General features: G+C 39.8%; 2 protein-coding genes across 5 annotated transcripts in view; one reads left to right on the top strand and one right to left on the bottom strand.

Moving 5' to 3' along the window:
• Nucleotides 1–14,947, bottom strand: part of LOC136424910 (nuclear receptor ROR-beta-like) — a 31,393-nt gene extending 16,446 nt beyond the window's left edge. For 3 of the 4 annotated variants that reach the window (XM_066413559.1, XM_066413560.1, XM_066413561.1), the window contains exons 1-3: nucleotides 14,840–14,947; nucleotides 13,215–13,347; nucleotides 2,698–2,838 (exon numbers count right to left, since the gene is read on the bottom strand). In XM_066413559.1, coding sequence (XP_066269656.1) covers nucleotides 2,698–2,838; nucleotides 13,215–13,284 — 211 coding nt within the window. In that variant the 5' untranslated portion in view covers nucleotides 13,285–13,347; nucleotides 14,840–14,947. Of the gene's footprint in view, nucleotides 1–2,697; nucleotides 2,839–3,026; nucleotides 3,069–13,214; nucleotides 13,348–14,839 lie in introns of those variants that run through there. The other variant, XM_066413562.1, reaches the window with a different exon arrangement.
• The window catches only part of LOC136424911 (vacuolar protein sorting-associated protein 4B-like), a 44,284-nt gene continuing 22,248 nt past the window's right edge, over nucleotides 3,218–25,253 (top strand). Inside the window, exons 1-3 of the mRNA XM_066413563.1 lie at nucleotides 3,218–3,422; nucleotides 5,187–5,199; nucleotides 20,926–21,055. Coding sequence (XP_066269660.1) covers nucleotides 3,380–3,422; nucleotides 5,187–5,199; nucleotides 20,926–21,055 — 186 coding nt within the window. The 5' untranslated portion in view covers nucleotides 3,218–3,379. The remainder of the gene's footprint in view (nucleotides 3,423–5,186; nucleotides 5,200–20,925; nucleotides 21,056–25,253) is intronic.

Raw genomic sequence — 25,253 nt, 5'->3', positions numbered from 1 at the left:
TAATCCTTCTCCATCTTCTAATCATGTTTAATCCTGTATCATGGTTCGACATGACCCGATCTAGCTATCTTAGCCATCTGATACTTCTTATGGATCAAAGCATGCAATAACTTATTACATCAAACGATTAACACAAAAAATCAGTCTGTTTTTATGGACAAGATCTACTTCCGAGGACCCCCTTTACATCTATACAAGTGATTTTTCAATCCATTGAAACTGGAATTGTAATTTACATAATGTTAATCTGATGTGACCCAGACATGAACCCATTGTCCCCATAGTATAAAACTGTTGCTCATCTTGATTATCATATAACTTATGAATATGTCTTATGCATTGCTTCTACAGATGGTAATATAATTGTTTCTTGGCAAGTCACTTTCATCAACAAAGCGTCACCATCATTTTCCATACAAACAGACAGGTCACATATGTAGGTGTCTAATTCACACCTTCATACAATAGTCTACTAGGTGCAGCTTCCTTTTGTTGTAACAAAACAAGTGTTAATTCTTTAACCAATACACTCAATAGAACAGTTTTACATCAATGTGTATCCACATAATGACATACAGAAAGACAAATGCTACTTCACTCAAGTTGAATAAACGCTGGGAAGAAAGGCAGAATTCTGGGAAGACATATAAAAACAATCAAAAGTGGACAATGGTTTCAAACAAATTAATCATCCACAGGCACCGTTTCAAAGTGAAACATAATTTTCATTTGAATTACAGTCATTGCAAGATACAGTGACAGCATATGAATTTTCAGAAGCTAAAGATTGCACAGGTTGTACTGCAAATGCAAAAATGTTTGCGGTGGTTTTATGTTCGCGGCGACCGTTTCACCACAAACTTAAAGCCACCGCAAACATTTTTATCCAATACTGTGGCATTATGTGACTATAGCGGTGCCGCGAACTTAAAACCAGCGCGAACATTCCCTTTTCGCCTTAGCGCAAAATAAAAACCACGCAAACTTAAATGCATTTACAGTATTTTGTTGCAATGCCATCAGGGGCCCATATGGGTTTGGAAAACTATGTGACTGGTCTGTTCTAAATTGGCATGCAGGAAAACTAGTATCTTTTAAAATTTTGCTGACTTATTGACTCGATCATGAGCAACTATGGCGGTTGTATATACTAGCTCGCACCTCGGGTGTCAAGTGCCAACAGTAATTATTCAAAAGTTTCAAGACACGATATGGTCAAAGCTGCAATGCTATATGTACTTTTCATAATGTTGTTTGCGTGTTGACCATTATTATCTAGTAGAAAGTAACACATTAGGCACAGCAAGCATGGCTAAAAAACACCTGTATTTGCAGGTGAGTGCAATTTGCAAGTCAAATTGGTGTGGGTATTTCTTATGTTTTTTGTGCACTATTGTTGACTACCACCTGTGAAATGGTTAATAGGGAACCAAAATGGTTTCCGACAGCTTCCAGTTGAATATGCCATAAAACCTACTTTTCCATCTGCGTGGTGCAGGTATGATTTGTCTGGTGTACGTAATTTTGCATGTCACCTATACCAGTTCAGGTATGCAGAAAAAAAATATTTTGAGCCCTGATTAAAATGCTACCACAGGAGCCACATACCAAGCTCAGTTCAACATTTCAAAGAACATATTTTGAACTGATAAATAGGGAAGCTGTAACAACTGGGCAGACGACGAATTTCTTGAACTGTTGGTGCAAAAATATAAGTATTTTGGGGTGGAATCATACAAGTGATTTTTCTGTTTTTCAAATCAGGAAACTGAGGAGTAAATAAAGCAGTCGAATCCAAGAACCAAAAAATTTTAATTTTGGTGTTGATTTAGAAACAAATCATTTCGTACGCACAGACTTCAGGTAAATAATTTGAACAGCAGTTGGCTCAGTACTGGCCTCAGCACACATCTAACTATTCGCTTTATTTGAGAAATATGGAAAAGCACGGACAGAGACAGGGGGTGTGTCTACGTGGTCGAGCCTAATCAACAGATCTAACCTGGCCAAAACAAACCCCACTTCATTTACTACACAGTAATCATACCTAAAATACGATGTTTAAAACAGCAATGTTTCTACAACTACTGTTACCACCCCAGTTAAGCTGATACAGAAGAAAGTTGCACTGCATTTCCCGGCTGCATTGCGTAGTAGAGACCGGGTTATTATGGTGCAGCCCCCGCCAAAAATGTGCCGAGCTCCGCTCGAGCTGCCTCCTTCTACTACAACCCGGTTCAGGCGGAAGCTTTTAGACGCTGTGGTTATGATAATAACGATAAGAAAGATCTGGCAGCAAGGCTGCACCTGCAGCACCTGGCAGGGAAGCACTGACACCTGTGCGTGTGCACACACCAGTTGTGCAGCAATGGTAGCTGGGCGGTAGGATACCGACATCGCACCGTCAGCGCCCGACAAGCCTTGACAGTGTCCAAAATTTTCCCCATCAAACTACAAAACCCGCCCCCTTAAGCCTCGTTTCACAGATCTATAGACTATCGACTTGTTAGTGTCGGTGTTGAAGAAGGTAATCTGAGGCAAAATGTGTGTCAAAACTGCGGGAAAACTTGACACAGTGCCCCACATTTCCCGGCAGAAAACCTTGAACCGGGCGCCATCTTGCTTGGGCCAAGCCCACAATTTTCACCATTCACCGTCTCTTCTCGCCCGACTTACAAATCCCCGCTAAACACTCACCTTTACTTGACATTTTCGGCGGAATAACAATCAAATTTGCTCCTTCGGAGTCGGAACTTTGTTCCGGCAGTGTAAAAAGGGACTTCGGCGGCTGCAGGCGGAAAATTTCTTGATCAGTCTGTCTCAAGGCCGCAGCTCGTCCTGGACACAACACAAAATTTGAATATTACAAGCAACGTCACACTCGCGCCTGTCCTTCTAGATTCTTTCACCTCCAATATCAAACACTTTCTCCACCTTCCTGCAACAAAGAGAGGATTGTTCTACGAGACTAATGATGTTTTACTTGATATTCATGGCGATAGAAGTGAAAATATTGTCTGACATACCAGCATATACAGGCTGGCTGGCCTCCCCCTGTGCTAGGTGCAACATGGTATCGCCTGATTAAAATTAGAACAGCTGGTCACGTGATCTTCCGATTCTTTTCAAGATTTTAATAAAAACGTCACAAAAAATTACCCCATAACAAATTTGTATATATACTATACTCTGCAAGTTGTACTGTGTTCATCAACGCGGTTGTTGAAACTAAAAATCTAAAAAGGTCTTTGTTTTCCCTGGTCATTTTTACAAATGGCGGCCATTTCGAAGGCATGATACTGACCTACTTCCAGTGACTTTTGTAACATTTAACACTGATGCCTCACTTGGTGGATGGATTTAGTTTTGAACGTTTTCAATGATATTCTGTGCCATCATGGATCTATTGGAATTGTATAAAGGTAAGGTTTTTCTTTGTTTCTCTTGTTATTTTCGTTCCGACCGTGCGCGCGTGTCCTACTTTATGAGTTGACCCACTTTCTTGTGTACAAATCCGGTCTGTCTAAAACCGACTAAAACGTCGTGTATTGTTGCCATTTCAGATTTCCTTGCCTTAGATCTTGTCTCAGTTATTGTCAGCACAAGTTTGCAATCAAACTTGATCCAATTCTGCCGCGACAAAGCGTAGAAACTTGGTCGGCTTTTGTTTTGGCTCTCGCGCATAACATGCATAAATAATTATTATGCGCAACGCGTGAATTTTCCCATTTTGATTTAGCTGAGTATGTGATGAAAAATAATCATTTCTTACAACGAAAATTAGCCAGAAACTTAACAATAGAGCGTTTTAGCGACGATCAGAATTTTGTTTTCGACGATGATGTGAATTTTAACACGTTTTCAATCGATTACATAAACATCGCGTTTGCGAAAACTATGCTTGGCCCGACAGTCAATCAAATTTATAGAAAGGCAACTTTTATCACGTTTGACAGTCTTCGTATTTTGAACAAAAAACAAACACAAGTTTCACACTAGTTTAGGGAATTCAAAGGCTCATTCTTGAAGCAACTTTGCAGCTAGATCGTAGTCCAATTTTTCAGATCGATTTATGAAAAAAATAATCAATGGTAATTAGATTAGATTTCATCAGCTGCAAACAGTGTAACATTTGACGCCAACAAATCCAGATTTCATACTAGAGATGCTAATGACTAAACATCTTTTATAGCACAAGAAAGGAAGTTGTCACAGCACAGTTTACAAACAAACAATTGCACAGTTGTAAAGTCAACATACAGCAAGCAGTGAGTGAAACAATGAAAGATAACAATTGCAAAAAAAGAAGCCACACAAATCAGAAAAGTATTTATTAATTTTCGAAAACAATGTTATTGTGCAGTATGAATAAGACTGGAGTCAAGATTCAATACTACAAAAGAAGACTATCTGTATCAAAATTCTACTCAAGGTATAAAACAGTGAGATAATAATAATTGATTAAAAGTAAATCCCTAAAGTAGACTCATTACACAGCCCCGCCCACTCAAGCCCTAACATAGAAATTCAAATCCAAAACAAAAACATTGAAATGCCAACATTTTAGTAATGTTTTATCACATTCTCATTGATTGAATTGTTAATTTTGATGGACAACTGTAATCAGAGTATAATTCTCTATAATTGTGTAATTGTTTCGAAGTTGTTTTTGCAAAGATTTTGCCTTCTTCCAAAGCTACAGGAAAGCTAGCTCAACATTCGAAACCATGAGTATGAATAATGTATCAACATCAACAAGTTCACCAACAGGTCATTCCAATGACAGCAGCACAGAAAGGCAGCTGTTGTAATATGATACATCATTAGGAAAGAAAACACTTATGATATTGCCACACCAATCCATTTCCTTGCTTCCTGGGCATTTCAAAGTTAAAAATAATAATTAGAGAAAAATTTTCATCTATATTCACTCCTTGAAACTGTGTATCTAGGTAAAGACTTTCCATGTGACCCACTAGTTTGATAATTCTAATCTAAGAACCAAGAAATTAAATTGGTATGGCCCATAGCACACATAAACACCAATAAACATACAGTTAGCACAAAACCAACAAACTTGCTGCAGTTGTTTGAGAGGAGTCTAAAACTATGCATCTCTCTTGTGTTCTTCTATGTGGACGTCCTCTTCTACCAACTGGTGGTGTCCAACAACTGGGTTACTGCAGAGGCAGCGGAGTGGTGAGTTGAGCTCTGTGGACTTCTCTCTGCAGTACTTCTACTCTTTATACAATAAACACAGTAGTGTAGACCGCAGTCTGTATACTGTAAGTCTACTTAGATCCGCGGGGCCTAAAATCCGCGGTTTCGGGCAAATGGAAAATCCGCGGTGGTTCTAAATTCGCGCTGGGCGATGAGTAGAAAAAACAGCAACTGAATACTGCCATCAGAAAATGCTTGTTCAATTTTAAAAAATAAAAAATGTTACGAAGGTCGCTACAAAACTGTTTCAAAATCGTCACAAAATGCGGTCTACGCCGAAACTGTGACGGGGACTTCCCGCCTTGTGATCACGTGAAATCTTGCAGTCAACCAATCAGAGCACAGTTTTTCTGACTTGAACCAATCAGCGCTTAGAACAGCGGTAAACATGAGTAAACAAAGATGGCGGCCCAGCCCGGCCCTGCCGCTAGCGCGCCGTATTTTGAAGTAAAATCACGGCGTAAAATACGAGTCATCTACGCTACGTAAGCAGAATTTTCACGGGGTTTGAAAATTAAAGGAATAGATTCTCCACCGAATACGACCACAAATGGCGGCAAATGGCGGCAAATCACAGCGTAGGGACTCAAATGCTCGGGTGAAAATCTTGTTTTTCTTTACGTATTTTTGCTCGCTTTCTTGAAAAACAGGTTTTTAATGAGATCAACGTATGTCAGAGGCACCGATATCGATTGTTTGCAAGCATAACAATAGCAAGAAACAAAAGAGTGTGATTGTACAACGGTAGACGGCGTCCCCAAGCCCGTAACAACAATGCAAAGCCCAAATTGTGGCGTGTATCTCGATAATTATTTTCTGATTTCTCGGTAAATTACTACTGTATATGTGTAGCGGTCGGGAGTAGCGACGCCGCTCGGCCAAACTTCTGCGAATCATATGTAATATCACTTGTTTACACGTATGTACTGTGTAAAAGTTTGTCATGTTTTACACAATCGCGTGCATTGTTTATGTGTCGCTTTTCCCTGAAGTCGAGCTCACTCGTAAATGTGGGGAGGGGGGCAAAAGTACGATAAACATATCCGCGGGGAAATTGATTCGCGGCGCAGAGGTCGCCGCGGATTCCGCGGATCTAATTATACCGCGGATCTAAGTAGACTTACAGTATATTATACCAGTAGCAGGGCAAGCTTATACAACTACATTTGTTTACGAATGTTTGTACAGTTCTGGGGTGAGTTGGCGGTAGTGTCTCTGCCATGACGGGCATTTTGACAGCTTTTTTTCTGTAGAAACCTTCAATCGTGTCAAAGGGTGTCCAGTGTGCATTAATCTTCACATCAAAATTAACAGTGCCACTAAACTCACAAAAAATTTCCTAAGTTACACAAAAACAACTTGTAGTTGTATGTGGTACACAGTCCAATCAATTTTCCAATGTCTTCTAGCCCCATCCCAAATCTCATGATACTGAAAATAGCATTTTAGAGGGTTTAAGATTTCCACACTTCCAAGGGAGCATGATGTGTATTGTATTATCACACCTAAGTGTGAAGTAATTGATTGACTCCATGTAATCCTGTAGCCCCGCCCACCTTAGTTCAAATGTAAATCTTATTGGTTGAAGTGATAATTTTGATTGACAGGTCCAGGGTCAGTCTATCGTATAGTACAGTATAGAGTGCATATGTACATGGTAGTCCAAGTATCTACTATCTGCTATGTATAGAGGTTTGTAATTGTCTTCAATTGAAATATGACAAATACAACTTACAAGGAAAGATCTGTTGGGGTTTAAGAATATACTGCATTGTGTTTTTTTCTGTTGCTGTACATTTTTCTTGACATTTTTTAAAAAGTACAGTCAAACCTGTATTAGCGGTCACCTTTGCATAGCGGCCACCTGCCCATAGTGGTCACTTTTTGTCGGTCCCTTGGATTTTTCCCATTGACATAAGCATTAAGAATTAGGCTATAGCGGCCACCTGTCCAACGCGGTCGCGGCCAGACGATTTTCGGTCCCGCGAGTACAGTAACACTGCCGATAACGGCCAATGTGCGCCGGTGGAACCGCATCGCCACCGCACGCCGGGTTCAAAATCTTCATTTTTTAATGCAGTTATCAAGTTTATGTGAACTCAACTTTACGGGATAATAATAAAGAAAACAAGAATGTTTTATCTTCGTTAGATTATCCATGGTTTGACGCGCGCGAAGTCAAGTATTTCTTCACATGGCTTGCGTTTGTACATCGTAGCATATTTGACTATTTCTGTGCATTTGGATTGGACAAAGATTACGGTAGTTTTTGGAAAATACAACCCACACATGTATCTGATGCGCTAAGTTGGCGAATTATTTCAATGTCGGCCCAATATTTCCGTTTTCCCCGGGAATTCATCCGAAAATGTGCCCAAACACGATTTTCAAAATGGCGGAGCAGCATAAAGGTCATCGGAAGACACCACTGTTGCGGAGGTATAGTGTGTTAAATCTATTTTGCTGCAAACTATCACTGACGATAATTACTGAACCAAAAGCTTCAAACTAAATATGGATAACATTACTATCTTCTAAAATTTGGGCTGTTGCAATTTTCTGAAAAGAAAAAAGCCCTCAAAAGAGCGACCTTCCTCTCATTACCCTATTAGCATAATGGTAGAAGCCGATCATGACAAGCAAACAACAACAGATTAGGAAAATTGTCGCCACGATTTTGTGTTTGAAAACGGTCGAAAACGAACAGTAAGTGGCAACTGAGCAACATATATTTTGTTCTATACTAACTAGGGGGCATTTTGCTGCGAAGAACTTTGTTTCATATGATTAAAACTCGTTGGTGACGCGTGTGCCGGCAGCGAAGCAGTCGCGAAGGATCAAGAGTTGAGTATGGCGATGCTGGTCTGTTCAGACGACATGAAGCTCGAGCAGACCATGGATTTTGGAGTTGGCAGATACAATAATTCTTTTTTTCAAGCCCATAATAGAAGTAAAAGAACAACAATCGAATTTCTAAAATGTGCCTTACTTGTGTAATGTTAAATGTGTACTGTACGGTGAATAAATGTATCTCAGTGGGTACTGAAAACATGTGTCACTCGTGGTCAATTAATCAACATTTTCTCCATAGCGGCCACCTGTCCTTAGCGGCCAGTTTTGGCCAGTCCCTTGAGTGACCGCTATAGACAGGTTTGACTGTATAATTATTTGTCAAGTAAAAATATTTTGTCCATTTTCATACATAATGTACCAATCTTACATTTCTTTCTGCTGTTAACTATTCAAAAGAATATTAGATATTCAAATAGTTTAACAAATCCTTGCGACTCCTCTTATTTTGGCCACCTGAAAAAATATTGGCCCCAAAAATTATCTGTAAGTGTAAGTGTTGGTTCTCGGATTTGGTTCCAAACTCGTACCTACAACTTCGGATTCCATGATATACATACTAAAAGCGGTACCACTAACAAATTGGGCCACTGGGACACTCTGCCACTACATGTGCATCACTTTCTATAAAAGTTGTACTGCTACTTAACTTACTGGAACTTCTATCATTGCTGTGCCATCATGGAAAAGATGGATGTATTTCATGTTATCATTAAACTGCACCCTGACATATCCCGCAGTCGTGGCAGATGTTAGCACTCGATTGTACGACCCAGAGCAAAAAAAGCGTCGGAATCGCGCTGTATGGTCATTATACACAAATGGCAATTCCCACATTAATGACTATCTCTATCATTAAACCTGGCAGACAATTTAGACTGCAAGCTATGATCTTCAAATTGGTGTAGGTGCTGCCGATTGGAAGGGGAAATCCATTTATTTGCGGAAATGCCCCATGTAACAAGACCGTACTGGTAATGATGATAGGAGTCAGCAAGTGTCTGGTTGACGTGTTATCTCCTGAAGCTGTTTTGTGGAACAGGTGTGGAGTGTTTTAATGTATTGGCGTGCCGTAAATGTTGCCAAGGAATGGTGGTGTAGATAAGATATATGAACTATGAATTGGGAAGATCAAATGTACAACTTAGACAAGGGCATTTTAACTTAAGGTCTGCTGTTACCACATTGATTCATTCTATGTAATGCAATATAGCTGTCAAATCTTAGGGTTACTTTGATACAAAGGCTTTTAAATGGTAGGCCTAGCTTTTTGTTTTGTATGTTCGTAATCATGTTACTCATACAGTAAACTTGGTTTGAACTAGTATTTTTCCAGTGATAAACAAGACTTCCTTTTTTTAAAATGTCAAGTATACAACAGAACCAACAGAAAAGGAAACTTACAGCAGAATAAACAGATATTTTGTAAAATATACAATTACACTAACAAATATTGTGTCATCTTAGAACATGATATGGTACTGGTAGAAAAGTGCTTTGGCCAAAGGATGCATCGTATACAAAATGTACTGATACACAACATGCAGTGATCTATATTATGTAACATTCAAGCACAGGTTAAGTATACACTATAAAAAAGTACACATTCATATAGTAGTCTCAGAAGAAGCAATTAATTCAGAACAGCTAGAATTATTACAGTACGTGATATCGTAAAGAATAAAAAGTGTCCATGTACATATTGCCTGAGCAATTTCACTTTGACATGTAATATCTGACAAAAAAACTAGATACACACATCGAATTCATTTTCAATGACAGCTGTGGAAGTCAGTTTGCACAATGTAATATGCTTGAATGTACAGAAACATCAAACTTGAAAGTAAACTGGTATATTGAAAAAGAGGTCATATATTTGTTGGTGACACTGACACGTGTGTGTAGCTGTGTGTCTATATTCATGTTGTCAGAACAATATGTTTGCATTTTGTATTTCATTTCTTTGAACTCATTCTTATAGCAATATCTGTGTGTAACATTTTCTCAAAATCTTATGGAAAATCATAAACTGTGTGACACTTGAAACAGTTTTATTTATGATTGTATTCAGTGTATGCAGAAGGAAATATTTGTTATCCAATTTTTGCTTTTCACTGGAAATATACATGCAGGTAACTTTGATTTTGACATTAACATTTTGCATTCTGAAGAGCAATTGTTGGAATTGTGATGTAGTAAAGTGGGTTGTTTGATCACTACGGAAAAATGCATCCTTATATGAAACACTGACTATTCCGCTCAAATGAAACCTTTAGATTTAATGGTTTAAACTAAGGCGAGTAAATTCAAATGATACTTCAGTTAATTTAAGGTGGAAGATATCATATTTTCAACAGAAAGATATATTTTCTAAAATTCTTTTGGGGATTGCTTAGAATGCTGTATCCATGATCAATTCTTGGTATGTTATAAGATACCTTTCTGCCTCTTATCTGTCAGAGTATTTATACGAAAAGCGGCTTCTAAATGATATAAATTACATTTTTGGCGACCTTTTAGCTGGTCAAAAAGACCTTTGTCCTGTATTTAATTTAGTTCATAGGGCCTGAAGTCATACAAATACCTTTGCGGCATGCTGCCTGGTTGATTGATCAGGATACCCGAGAATCATAGCCCAAAGGGCTCACTCCTCTCTATCAGTCCGGTGCAGGGATAGAGTTATTTTGGTGGTCACTAATATATCCTATATTTTACATGGCCCATGCATGCAATATACTGTACATGTATGAGAGATCTAGAATGGTCATACATGGTCCTGTTTAGAATGTTGCAAAAAACAGACTGGATTGTGTGATTCTCTACACCACTTGGGTCTCTCTAAAATCAATGATTAAAAGAGTCTTTCCGACATTTTGTTTGTTCACATAGCCGGTAAACTGCCGTTAGGCGTAACGCACTTGTAGGTTATATACAAGCTGAGAAGGACAAGATAGAAGTTTCATCCACTCCATTTTCGAATGGACCCGCTGTATTTTTTAAGATACTTGCTGTACATGTAACTATTGTAAGTGTGGCTCTCCTAAAACACATGTATAGGACCTCCGCTTAAGAGGACTAATTTGAAAGCTAGACTTTTTGAGAGAGACTTTTGAGTGAGACTTTTTGAACATGTTGAAAAATAATAGTACAGGATTGCCAATGATGATGTTTTTATAACACGCAGAGAGCAAAAACTTGATATTATGGATTTAGTCCGGGTGTGGATTGATTTTTGAGTAAAAAAAAACAAATCTTGGTCCTTTCAACAAGTGGGCAGCATTATTCAGCAATTCAAGTTGCCACAAATCGAAAAGCTGTCTCGTAAAACTACCGCAAAGTGAGTGAACATGCCGTAACTATTGCGGAACTGTCAAAAGGTCTGTACATGCCATAAAACGTGCTACTACAAAGTGAGGTTATTATTTTTTGGGACACTCTTGCGGCAGATTTTACGTCTTCAAAGATTGTTCTCCATCAAACTAAGAAGGAAGCACGTATATGGTCTTAACAATGCAAAATGATGCAAAATTGTTACCGACAAAAAATGCAGGTATGTACCAGTTCCCAGCTGTCCGGACACGCCATTGTATCTTTCAAAAAGTCTATCGGTTCTGCAAATACCTGCTTCCTCAACTCAACAGTTCTATATGTTCGTTGGGATATTTTTGGTTCAAGTAGTTGTAAAATATTGTGAGTAACCTGAGACATTTTACCTTGATTTGTTATCAAATGTTGGCCCTTTCTACATGTCGTTCATTTTGATGGGGTAGTTTTATGTTTCCATGGGCAGACATAAGAACAGAGAAAGCTAATCCCCCGACACTTTCTGGTATGCATCTCTTCTCCTTAGTGTTTGTATAGTGGTTTCCGCTGTCAGTGCTGGATCTGCTGATATACAATATACAAGGGGGGAGTGATGCTGCTCTGTATATGTACTTTTAACTGCCCTATATCCAATAGTCAATAAGTAAATCTATATCAGTTCTCCCTTGTAATCAACTGTAGCTTTGATACGCACGGCACAGGAACTCTAATTTGGATATCAAAGTTGTCGGGATTAGAGTACGTCCGAAAAACCCATCTCGTTCCCCAGACATGTGATTGTTTCTGGTCAGGCTCTTTCATCAAACAATTCCTGAAACACGGAAAGTTAATCCGCGGCCAGTGTTTGGAACTGGTCCGTCTTTCCTGTTCATGTTTATTCTTCTGAGTTTTGGACTTGGTGGCAGACGTATGTTTGGAATGAATTGTTGGTGTTAATCTTTAAACAGCTGAGTGAGAGATTTGATATACCAGCATTGGCGATAATGAATATTTAGTCCTGCTAGAGTCTCTATTATGTAGATTAGTTCTAGATTCCCTGAAATATGACATGCTACTTTCAACAAAAAGCTTACAGATCTTGAAAGTTCTCCAAATGGCTAACAATATTCAAAATGAGTTTCCTGATAATTTTCATTCATAACATGCTGTAATGTTTTCATAATGATATTTCTTCTGAAGCATATGTTTTGAACAAGTTCTTTTCTATACAACTTTACAAGTAAGGAATATATTTTTGTAACTACAACTTACAAAGTCCCTTTTGAAAGAATAGTGCCAGGAACAACATTGAAGTACATGGAACTTGGAAGTCAGATTTGCTTAAAAAATCATCCATACTTCCATAAAATTGTAAGAATATTTTTGGCTGCATTTCTAAGAGTACTAAACTTTGCATGGATCGTATTTGCAAATGGTTCAAAGACCATTATTTCATGTCATCGGTTCTGTACTTTGCCTTTTTCAGTAGTAAATTTTCCAGTGACCTTTTAGAGTTTTCCCCCCTCACAATGTCACATACACACACGGTTTCTGTCAGTTTGACAGTGATTTGTTTTGGTCGTAAGAAACAGGATCGCACAATTAGAACTATTTACTACTCTAATGAAATGGCCTGATTTTGTGGTTGCTAGTTGTTGACCATGGACCTGCTCTATTTTAAGTCTTACAATTAGAAACAGATGTGAAGCACAACTTCGACATATTCAGGTCAATTGGTAAGTTCCAATACCATTCCCCAGTCCTTTACTAACAAAGTTTCTCCCGTCCAAGGCTGAAGTAATGAGAAGTATGTAGATAGGTCTACCGCTGGTTTCACTCACCTTGTAGTATAGGGAAGGCTTCCATGTCACCGAATACGTCCTCTGACCAAGAAGAGACAATGCATTCCATAGTCCAGGCCGTGTGTCAGGTCTGGTTGCCTTTGACTGATGTTCTCTGTTAGTTCTTCCACCTCTAGATTAGAACAAGGCATTGAGGGTCACGTTGGCATCCCAGCTTTAATAAGAAACAGTGCAGAGCCACAAGTCTTTCAATCTATCTTGATATAAATACACACTATACAAATGGTTGAGGGTGTATACAAATTTGTATACACACTATACAAATACACACTATACAAAAGCAGCTCCGATGGGCTGGCCACTTATCACGGATGGAGGACTCCAGAATGCCCAAAGCTGTCTTCTACAGTGAGCTGTGCCAGGGCAAGCGGGACAGGGGAGCCCCCAGAAAACGTTACAAAGACCAACTTAAACGTCAACTCAGCTCAGCCGGCATTCCAGTAAAAGAATGGGAGAACATTGCAAATGACAGAAACGCCTGGAGAGCAGCAACCAAAAGAGGTGCAGAAAGTTTTGAAATAGCTCGAAGAGAGTCTGCTGCAGAGAAGAGAAGCCACAGGAAAGCTGCTGCTGCCCAGTCTCCACCTACACAGGGCTTCCCATGCCCGGCCTGCAGCAGAGTATGCGGATCCAGGATTGGGCTACACAGCCACAGAAGAGCATGCAGAGGAGGACAACCTTCCCAGTAATCTTCGAGAGCGAAGAAGCTGCCATCATCATCATCATCATCATACAAATGGTTGAGGGAACGCCGTTTTTTAGGGTAGTTTTTTTAGAAGGTCCCAGTTGGGATCAGATATGGTGCACGGGCAATACTTTTCCATTTACCTTCATCCCTGTGTGCGGAAAGTTGGATGGTAACACTTAATACAAGGCCTGCCTTTAGTTAGGAACAGTATAGAGGTTTGCACCTCTCCATCGATCAAGCCCTGAAAGGTGTTGGAGGTTACATACAGACACAACCATTATTCAAGACACCGTCCCTGGTCTACGCTAAGCCCTACCCACAGCGTTGTTTGTAATCCTGGTGGAACGTCCAATTATACACATCCAAATACAGGCATCTAGAATTCCTAATGATTATACTACAGCTTCTAAACGTTAGTTAAACTGGTCAATACAAGGCAATAGATGGATTATCAAGTACCTATAAAACTACTGCGTCTACAAATAGCTTAACGGATTAGACAGGAAGAGAGGGAGAGAGAGTTCTTTCTATCTTTGGAATGTTTCAGTCATGGTCAGTCGGCTAAAGCTCCCCTGACCTTCTAGCTTGTTATGTTGACATTCCAGCGGACCTTACACACAGTGGGCACTCCATAACACACAGCTCACAGCAGTCATCATGTTACATCACGTTGTCATGTCGCCAACCGCTGTCCAATATCCATATCATGTCAACATATTGTTGTGTTGCCGGGTCGTCTGTTTACTAGGACCTGTAAGTGACACTGACACCTGTCACCATAGACAGACCTGTTCCCTAAGTACTGTCAGAAACAAAGCCAACCCCAACCACTTCAACAACAGCAGTGAAAAACGTAGTGGTAATGTATGGCGGGTGCCGGTAGCTAGTGTGTAACTGTGAGGCCATGGAGACTTACATTGCGGCTGGCTGTAGTGGCGTCCAGTCGGTCAGTTCTCTCCCCCTGAAGGTCAACCCTGTCCACACAGCGGTGTGAATGGTGTGGCTCTCCCCAGCCCGACTCTAGCCAATCGTACCACCTGACTGTTGACCTAGTCACCCCGCCTAACAGGTTCATTATTATTCAAATACAGCATCATGTGGCCCACTAGGGGGAAACTACTCACATGTAACCAGTGTCATGATTATGTAAATGCCACGTCCTGGCTCATAGCGTTACACACACGTTTGTTATGCGCTAAATGTTGCCGGTATGTTTGCCGTAGCTGTAATTGAAGTGATATTTGTTTTTTTCATAACAATTTCTAACCTTGAATCATGTTAATGAGCATCGGTATTTTCCATACAATCAGTTTCCCATGGATCATCATTTTCAAATGGTTGCAATATTTTTCTACTTATGTTGTAAAAATGCTGATTTAGGTTCTTGTTCATAAGAGTGTATTTTCATTTCAAAGTGAAAGTTACTTGTCAGTCACAGGTCTGTGTAGGTAGGTAAGATTTGTCATGCAGATGTTATAATGCGTATTTCCTTTGAGACCGTTTAAAGACATTAACGATATTTGGTTTTCTAACGTCAATCATGTAAAATAGATTGTATATTTCATCTGTTTTGACGTGGGGCAATCAGTCCCAAGGCCATCTTGCCCAATATCCTCCCAAGAGAATTAAATCTACTAAACCCAAGGTTTAGCCAGGCATGAGCTGGCGGCAGTCAGTGTCTGTGTCAACCAACCAAGGGAAAGCAACTGATTGATTGACAGCCCCAATGTGAAGGCAATCCCAGCATGCACCCTATGCATGTCATTGACCCAGATCCATACATTATCTCGACAGGGTGATATTGAAGAGGCAAAGGTTATGCACAAGGGTTGATAGTCCCTGTATCGGGTCCTTTGGTTTTAATTGTTAATGGGAAAGGTGGTTGAGCTAGGTGGAGAGAGTTGTCTGCCAGCCTGCCTGTGGGTTTTAGACTTTGTGATCCTTTGTGATCCGGCTGCCTTGGCTCACACAAAACAACCTCCAGTCATCTGCACTCCGATGACATATAGCTCGGCGCTGTTTCTAGTTATGGCTTTACCAAGTTAGTTTCTTGGTTCTTGGGCAGATTCAAGTTATATTTCAACAAAAGGATGAATGAAAAACGGGGCTGGGAGAAAGCATGCATTTTACCACATTTGCTCAGTAAAATGAGTTCACCAAGACATTGGCTCCATTTTCTTGTTGATTTTCTAGTTAAGAATTTTTGTTTAAATCCCCAAACCAACACATTAGATTGGTGTGGCCTAAAGGAATTACATTTTCTGTCTATTGAGTCAGAAAGCTCTAAACTGTTTTCTTTCCCAGTAACAAAGTTTAGTTCCAGTCTATAGTACCTTCAATGATTATTTGACGATACTCCAGTATAATTCTTTATTCCGAGAACTAGGAGAAGTGGCCTAAGAATAAAGGAACTATGTATTCTGCCTCTTATGTCAGGATATCTTTAAACTGTTTTCTTTCTCAGTAACAAAGTTTAGTTCCAGTCTATGGTACGTTGATGATCATTTCATTTAAGCATTTTATTCTTCTTTCCGATTAACTAACAAATAAGGTTGGTATAACCTTTTTAGAGAACTGTATTTTCTGTTTCCTAGATCAAGAGACCAGCTCTAAACTGTTTTCTTTCCCAGTAACAGAGTTGACTTCCAGTCCATGCCACCATTAATGACTATTTATATAAGAATCACCCTTATCTTCATACTTAGCGCCATGCCTCCAAGTCCAGCCCAGTAACAAATGATACATCCCAATTCTTTATCATCATTACTGTCAAATCCTGGAATGCTTGACATAATTATAAATAATTCAGATTATGGCCCAACGCTAATTGTATTGTAGTCAGTTACAAAGATGAGACTGCTTGATTTATTGATATAAATTGATATTCCATCACATAATAAAGAGACAAGGCTTTATCTACATAGACATGAGATTTATTTTCTGATATGTTTGTTTTGACTACATAGTCAAGAAATACATTGTGATTCTGTGGCTTTACAGAAGTCCAGGGTTTGACGACTTTGATCTAGTTGAGGTTCCTTGAGTTATAAAATTAGAAACTGGCTATCCTATGTTTGGGGAAGCCTTGGGTGTCAAAACTCTGCTTGTTAAAGAACCCAACACAATTATTGAAAAGAATGGGGGTGACCCAGTATACTTGGCTGAAAACAATCCGTAGCAAAGTCACATTGCACTACTAATAGTACTAAGTACTAGCTACTTTAAAAAGCATTATGCTTCACCTCAGTTGAGGATGACTGCTTTACCTTCTTTTATACATGTATTTGTACATATGTAGTTATATGAGGCATGAATAGATGGAACATTTAATGTTGCATTGTTAGCCTTTATCATAAATGATAATTGAAATGCCACCAGCACAGCAAACGGGGCATAAACACCTGATGAGTCATACTCATATGTAATGGACGACGTGACATTTCAGAATCATTTCTTAAGTAACGACTTTACAATTGACCGTCACATCAAGTAGCGGTCACTCAAACGTATGGGATGGGCTGTTTCTCTTTCTTTCATTTGGGACATTGGTAGAGGATACTGCCACTTTCTGTATTTGTTGCCTGACTGACTAGTACTGGAATTATGATAACAGAATCCAACTGAACTGTCATATTTTTTACTCCAAACTACTTGCCTTGCCGCCGAAAGACTCATTCTTTAGGTGTTGGTAAATATAACATGTAAAGCTGATTTGAAATAGATAGAGTGTTACAAAGTGGTATTAATGACAGCTTAGTTAAATCTGCTTAGTTAAGTCAAGTAGTTAAATCTGCTCTGTTTTGGCCCGTAAGATTGCTTTTTCTTGAAAGGTAAACCCCAAGACATGTTACCACCAGGCTTTATATGTATAATTTCCTTATTGGTAAAAAAAACGGTCCACTATTTTTTTTTGTTCGTTTTTTTTCCAGACTGGTCCAGCAAGAAATACCAGTTCTGTACCGGTCCATTGGACCAGCGCCCACCCCCAGTCTGCATTGGAGGCTCGCTATTGATGAACTGTGGTTTGAAGCAAGCAAAATAGACCACCATAACAGAGACAGCAGTTGTGTTATTGGCTTGTCCACGCCATTAGACATGAGAATGCGGAATTCAAACAATCCTCCGTGTTTACCTTGGGTTTGCGTCCAAGAACTGTGCTAAGGATATTTGGATACACTTCCAGTTGGTCCTGAAGCTAGGACAGTTAGTGTAAAGAGATTATTAACTCGTATCATTTACATAGCAGAGTGTCTGTCGCCATGCTTTTGATTATAAGCTGGATGAGAATTTGCTATTGGCCTTGTTTAAAAAGTTATTCATATTTTCTATGTAGACATACAGATAATACGAGTTTGCTAAGTGCAAGTCCTGAACTGAAGACCTTACTTCTGGGCACTAAACTAAGTTTACAGGATATATGTCGGTGACTGTATTAAAGCCTTCCTGTACGGGTGTATGGATCATAGAATTTTGCAAAAAAATGAATACTTGGACAGTAGAATCAGTCCACGGTAAGGTTAACAATTCCCCTCGGAACTACGCCTGCAAAGGAAGCCATATGGTGGCCAAACACCACTGGCAAGTATTCTCCCTCTAGCCGGCGTAGTTAGTCTGGTAGAGACTGGGTGACTATGAAGTTAGTTTTGAAGGCTTGTGGGATGTATTCGGGAAGGAAACACAGAGAGAGAGTTGCGTGATTTTGCAATCCGTTGAAAGAAGCTCAGTTGCTGTAGACGGACTTTGAGACTGGTATTTGGACAGTACTAATGGTGTGAGTTGGAGGATAACACATGCATAGTGGTGTGCTGAAAAGCTGTCAATGGTGAAACAAGTAGTGTGAGTTCATCGAAACAATTGCCAGGAAAGTATTTGTCGAGGAGACAATGTTTTGTCTGTGCGATACGAAATGTAGGCAGTCTAGCTTTGAGACTAGATGCTAGCCAGTGGCCACACAAGTTCTCCTTTGAATACGGTATTAAACTTTCTACTGGACAAGCCACTGCCCTTTTGGGTTTCCTGCCCCTGGACCCGTTTGTCTATGTAAACTCGCCGACAGAACTTGATCCTCCAGCATGCAAGTGTTGAGTGTTGGAGAGAAGCTCCCTTATCTTCGTTGCTAGGCAACCTGGGGGGCTGGCTCTCTCAGGTGATAGATTTCCTTGGTGCCTTTGTAATGATTACCCCACCCAGGCTTTGAGGCACAGGTTAGGTTTAGTGTCCTGGACAATGTAGTCTATTCATACCCATCCTGATGTATTCACAGTGTACAACAGTTAAAAGGGTATCGGTAAAACCTGCCACACAAAATGTTGTAAGCTTTGCCATCAGGTTGACTGTGTGTTGCAGTGTAGTGGAAACACTGGATTATTATTTCATAAACTTTCTTATGAATATTCTATACAACTGTGCCTTTATAACAGCTTTTGGGTGATGGTTTTAATAACCAAGAGTTTTATTCTGCCAGGAAGTAATATATCTTTTATAGGAGAATGGTATTATATGACCACATCTTTTAAGAATTCATTTGTTTGGGATGAATGCCTTCAAATGTGCATTATAGGCTATTGCATTGTTCAACAATTGCTTTGGACTTTTTGCCGCAATTGCATTATAATATATGCATGCAATAATACAATAGTATGGCTTCTTATGGATCAGTAATTTGTTATTACTTAGTACCTCTTTTTCAGCCATCCAATAAAGCCGAAAAATGATGTCATACAACAACCATTTGGTTATTTGTTATTCAAAAGTATGAATGAAGACAAAGGCACATTGTCACAAGAAACGGAACCAAATGTAAATTTGAATTCGAAAAAGAAGAACAGTTTAAATACAATATATACAAGGAGAATTGCTGTCTTTAACTTAAAGTGAGTTCAACTTGAGTATATTGAAGTAGCCATTTGCGTAACCTTTACTAACATGATTCCACCAGGGTACATAATTCCGCCACCATGAAAAGATACATTGTACGTCCAAACAGATCTCCAACCAACGTCCCCCAGTATAATGCACTCCTATATATCTAAACTGTGCATACCTGTGGGGTGCTACACTAGAGATCTCTCAAACCAACTCTTTTTCAAAGTGGTGGATTTTGTAACCCGGCGGATTAGTGTTGCGAATTGGATACAGGGTCAAGCAGCAGTGGAAGACATGGGCTGTAGGATACCACAAAGATCTATTAGGCTTTAATAGGTACAGGTCCAAGATACTGAATGTCAATGTACCAGTTCTTTACCTGAATAGAATCACACTTAAGTGTATACTTCTTACAGAACTAGATATTTGAATTTCCTGCCACAAAGAGGATAATCTAAACAGCGGGACCAACGAGTACAAAATATTTCATGGGTTTTGCATTCAGTGGTATCTTAGATTTGAAATCCTCTTAGTGAGAGTAGGTTCTTTGCATGAGATACCACAATTCAAAATAACATTTTTTTTTACTGTTTCTTTCACTGGGCTCAAAATACACCTATCCTCATTGAAGATCACAGGGTACTTAATCAAATTGTTCGGACCTATACCTTAAAACATTTGTACCCATACCTGATGTTACATTTAGATACGCAGTCCTCATGGAAACACACACAAGAGTCATATTGTGCTTCTGAGTTCATCAAGGGAAATGTGCAGCGGTGCAAGCTAAAGTTATTAGGACCAAGCACTGTTAAGTTCCAGGTTCTTAGGGTCTAATTTAACAGCAAATGAAAACCCTATAAGTGTTTCCCCCAGGTGATTTTTCAATTAAAACTCCACCCAAGAGTGTTAATGATCTTCTCTGGCTGATTAATTTGTTGCAATGACGGTGAATATGTCTGGATAGATTCCCCTTCAGGCTGGTCTTTCGGGATTGGATGCCGCTAGAACAACGCAAATGGATGTTACTCTCAGGTCCGCTGCACTTAGATCTTCCGGTGTCTTTTGGGCATTACAGTCCGAAGGCCTGCACTTTCCCCGGACTGACTGTTATTGTCGCTGTCATTCTCTTCGCAGGCTCATTGAAGCTGCAAATGAGTGCCAAAAGACCGCCAATGTGGATATTGACCTACTTGTGGAGAATTGCCAGCGATGTTCCGCCATGATTGCTCGAATCCGCAAGAAGGAGACGGATCCAATAAGAAACGTAAGTAACCAAAGTTTCTCCGCTGCGAAACTCCGCAACAAACTTAACAGTCAAACCTGTCTTAAGGGACTTAATGGTCACTTTAGGCAGGATAGCCACTATAGACAGGATTCTTAATGTTTAGGAAAAACAATCTAAGGGACTACCAAAAAGTGTCCACAATATCCATGTGGTTCAGCTTTGCAGAGGAGGTCACTAGTAGTACAGGTTTGACTGTAGTACATGTAAGTTATATTCTATTTGCCAATTCAGTTGGATAGAGCTGTATACATGTACGTGTGCCTGTACCTGCACCTGTACCTGTACCTAAACAATGTACCTGTACCAATGCCTAAAAATTGCTCAGCTACAGGCCCAAAATTTGTGCTGTGTATCAAGACCACTTCTGTCTTCTGTGAAACCTGTACTTAGTGACCACCTTTTCATAAGAACCACCTGCCCGATGTCCCCACTTTTTGTTGGTCCCTTAGATAATTTTTCATATTGACCAGATTTTAGTGGTCCCCTGAGTGGTCCTTTTGGCTATTTTTTACCGTATGTTGATTGGTTGAAAGTTATGTTGGTTTGACCATCCCTGTGCAAGCACGTTCAACACCCAGATGATTTGGAAAAGAAGACGTTAAGCCGGATAGTGAGTGAGTGTGTGAGTGTGAGTGCTCCAACCAATCCTCAGGTGTGTAAGGGAAACATGGAACGGGGATTACAAAGTCTTGTTCCCACGTAGTGTCTTCGTGCCAGCAGGCTCCTGTGGGTTTGTGTGTGGGAAAATTACAGAGAGCCCCTGCTGTTTTCATTTCAAAGAAACTGGTATCCCGCTGTTTTTCTTACGCATTTCCTTGTCTATGGCATTATCGGCATGTCCACATACGGTTAGTGTCTCATGTTCTGAAATTAGCTAAAAGTACAGGCACCTGTAATATTAATCATTCATGAATCTCAATTCCTTTAATGCATAATTTATTATGTGTATATGGTAACCTGTTGCCAGGATGGGTAATTGATTGAGATGGAAGAACAATCAGAACTTTTTTTTATTTCGTTGACTCTGTGTACAGAGTTTTTGTTTTCGGTCTGTGTGATTGTTTGGGTTAATGAGTGTCAATAATACTAATAGTTATTTGAATACACTGTAAGTAGAGTGGCAGGAAGTTAGTAAGTGAGAAGATGACGGCAAAGGTAAGGCTTGCTGGAATGGTGGGAAGTACAGTTCAGAGGTGATAGAACTAGTTTTTTTTTCATTTACATTTATTTGCGGAGGATTGGGTAGTGTTAGAAACAGCTGCTTATTAAATGTGACCTTTTCCTTAAACAACATATGAAATGTAAACTTAAAGTGCACTTAATACAGTTGACAATACACAAGGACCAATAAAACAAGGTGGGGAACCAAAAACAAACAATACATAAGTCTACGAAAGTCTATTACTACAATGGATGACGTATGGATGATATAAAAAATGGTATAAATACGTAATGAATGACTACTACAAAATTGTTTTAAACCGCAAATCTAACGCACTACTCAAACCTTATTTTTCCTCCTACCATGGAAAAAAACTGGCACTAGTCTAAGAGTATTTGAATATGCAGTACAATATAACCCCCATGCAAAATTCCAAGGAATGGTGGTCCTTTGCTGAAATCCGTTTCCAAACTTCGTTATCACCCTCGCAGCCATTTGGTCCAGTGACGCACTCTCCACACAACAATCTTCTCCTTGAAATCTGACCAAGGTTGGAACTGTTCAAGTTAACCCAATTAGATTCACTCCAAGAAACTCCCTAACAGTGCGGAGAACAGAGATGGGGCTACTTGATAGCTTAAGATCCCACAAGGCAACATCTTGGGCAAGAAGGTTGAATAAAAACCTTGAAAGATGATTTATATTTCCTCTTGGACATACTTTTATCTCTAGGATTACAGACAATCATTTTATTTTGCTAGAGGGAGCACCTTAAGGGCTTGATTCAGTCCTTCGTTTTCTTTAATGAATGATTGTTGAAATCCACTTTTAAGCCTGAGAGAAACGTAGGTTTATGATATCGCTGCAGTAGGGCCAATAAAGTCAATCAGGGAGGCTACAAAAACTTAGGAGATGCTTGTTAGTGTGTATAACTTAGATCTAGATAATTAGTTCAAAGCTCATTTCATATACATTGGCCACCACATCTACAACAGAAACTTGTTAAGAGTGAATTAATGAAAAACCTTTATTGTACGTTTATGCTCTGACAAGCTAAGTACAGGTCATGGTTATAAAGCAGAAGTACAATTACAGTGATATAAGAATGTAGTATCTTACAACATCTACAATAACTAATGTATACTAGTATGTACAGGTTCAACTTCTCGATTCTTAACCATTAGCACGCTGAAGTAGCTGTTTGGCACCCCATTTTCTATTGGTTACAGAGTTAGGCATCAGGGAGAAGGTTAAGTAAATGTACCAACGGATAAAGCTTATAATTTTTCTGTGCCATCTCGATATTGAAAACTAGGGAACTTATCTTGTATGTACAAATGTAATTGAAAAAGATATTTCTCTTATGTTACAAGATCCTGTACCAAAACCTCTATGCCTGAAAATTCTTAGGTACACAGCCGTACAAGTAGTAAAAGGGTGTTATCTTAGCATTACCCTTGCATTATAATAGTACACTTTTGCAGTGACAACCACATGTAGACTAAAAGGTAGTTTTGCGTACATGGTCAGTCATGTATCCATTTGCAGCTGTCTGCTCATGAATACAGAATGGACTCAGTGATCCTGGGTTGATTGACCTCCGTGTTCGCCAATAACCTTTGTCCAAGGAGAGGTCGGCTCCGGAGGTGATGTGTGCATAAAACTGGACCTCAGCATTTTATATGAAGGCTGTGGGCAACTAACAAACAGCACGGGATTTCAGGAAGATAGAGGTAAAGCAGTTGAATCCCATTCACAATGACCCTTTCAACTATTAACATTCACACTGACAGTACTGTCCCTGGTTCTGAATGACATATTTACTGACACTACTGTCCCTGGTGCTGATGAACCTTCACACTGACACTGCTGTCCCTGGTGCTGATGAACCTTCACACTGACACTGCTGTCCAAGGTACTGATTAACTCTCACACTGACACTTGTCACTGGTTCTGAATAACACTCACACTGACACTGCTGTCCCTGGTGCTGATTAACCTTCACACTGACACTGCTGTCCCTGGTGCTGATTAACCTTCACACTGACACTGCTGTCCAAGGTACTGATTAACCCTCACACTGACACTGCTGTCCCTGGTGCTGAATAACACTGACACTGACACTGCTGTCCCAGGTGCTGATTAACCTTCACACTGACACTGCTGTCACTGGTGCTGTTTAACCCTCACACTGACACTGCTGTCACTGGTTCTGAATAACCTTCACACTGACACTGCTGTCCCTGGTGCTGATTAACCTTCACACTGACACTGCTGTCACTGGTGCTGATTAACCCTCACACTGACACTGCTGTCACTGGTTCTGAATAACCTTCACACTGACACTGCTGTCCCTGGTGCTGAATAACACTCACACTGACACTGCTGTCCCTGGTGCTGATTAACCTTCACACTTACACTGCTGTCCCCAGTGCGGATTAACCCTCACACTGACGCTGCTATCCCCAGTGCGGATTAACCCTCATACTGACGCTGCTGTCCCCAATGCGGATTAACCCTCACGAACGCTGCTGTCCCTAGTGCTGACTAACCTTCATGCTGACACTGCTGTCCCTAGTGCTGAATTACCTTCACACTGACACTGCTGTCCCTGGTGCTGACTAACCTTCATGTTGACACTGCTATCACTAGTGCTGATTAACACTTAACATTCACACAAACACTATTGAAGTCTTCTATTGATGATGTAAAGTATGATCTTTTATGTATCTAAGAGTGCAAATTTGCACATGGCTTCACCCTGGCTTGCAGTTTCAGGCAAGCATATACTGTGTACCTGGATACCACACATCTTAATACATGTTTTGGGTTCTATATCTTGCATAGGTTTAACGATTGAAGCACCATCATAGTCAAATACCATGTATACATATAAGTGTTAAATCCGCATCCAGAAATGTTATATCAGTATGCTTCTATATTATCATAATGTCATGTAACACACAAAACATGTATCAGAAAAAAACTTCCCACACCTGTCTGTAAATTGTATAT

This window comes from Branchiostoma lanceolatum, chromosome 19 (assembly GCF_035083965.1).
Source record: "Branchiostoma lanceolatum isolate klBraLanc5 chromosome 19, klBraLanc5.hap2, whole genome shotgun sequence".
In the NCBI taxonomy this organism is placed as follows: Eukaryota; Metazoa; Chordata; class Leptocardii; order Amphioxiformes; family Branchiostomatidae; genus Branchiostoma; species Branchiostoma lanceolatum.
This window is presented reverse-complemented; position numbering and strand designations above follow the sequence as displayed.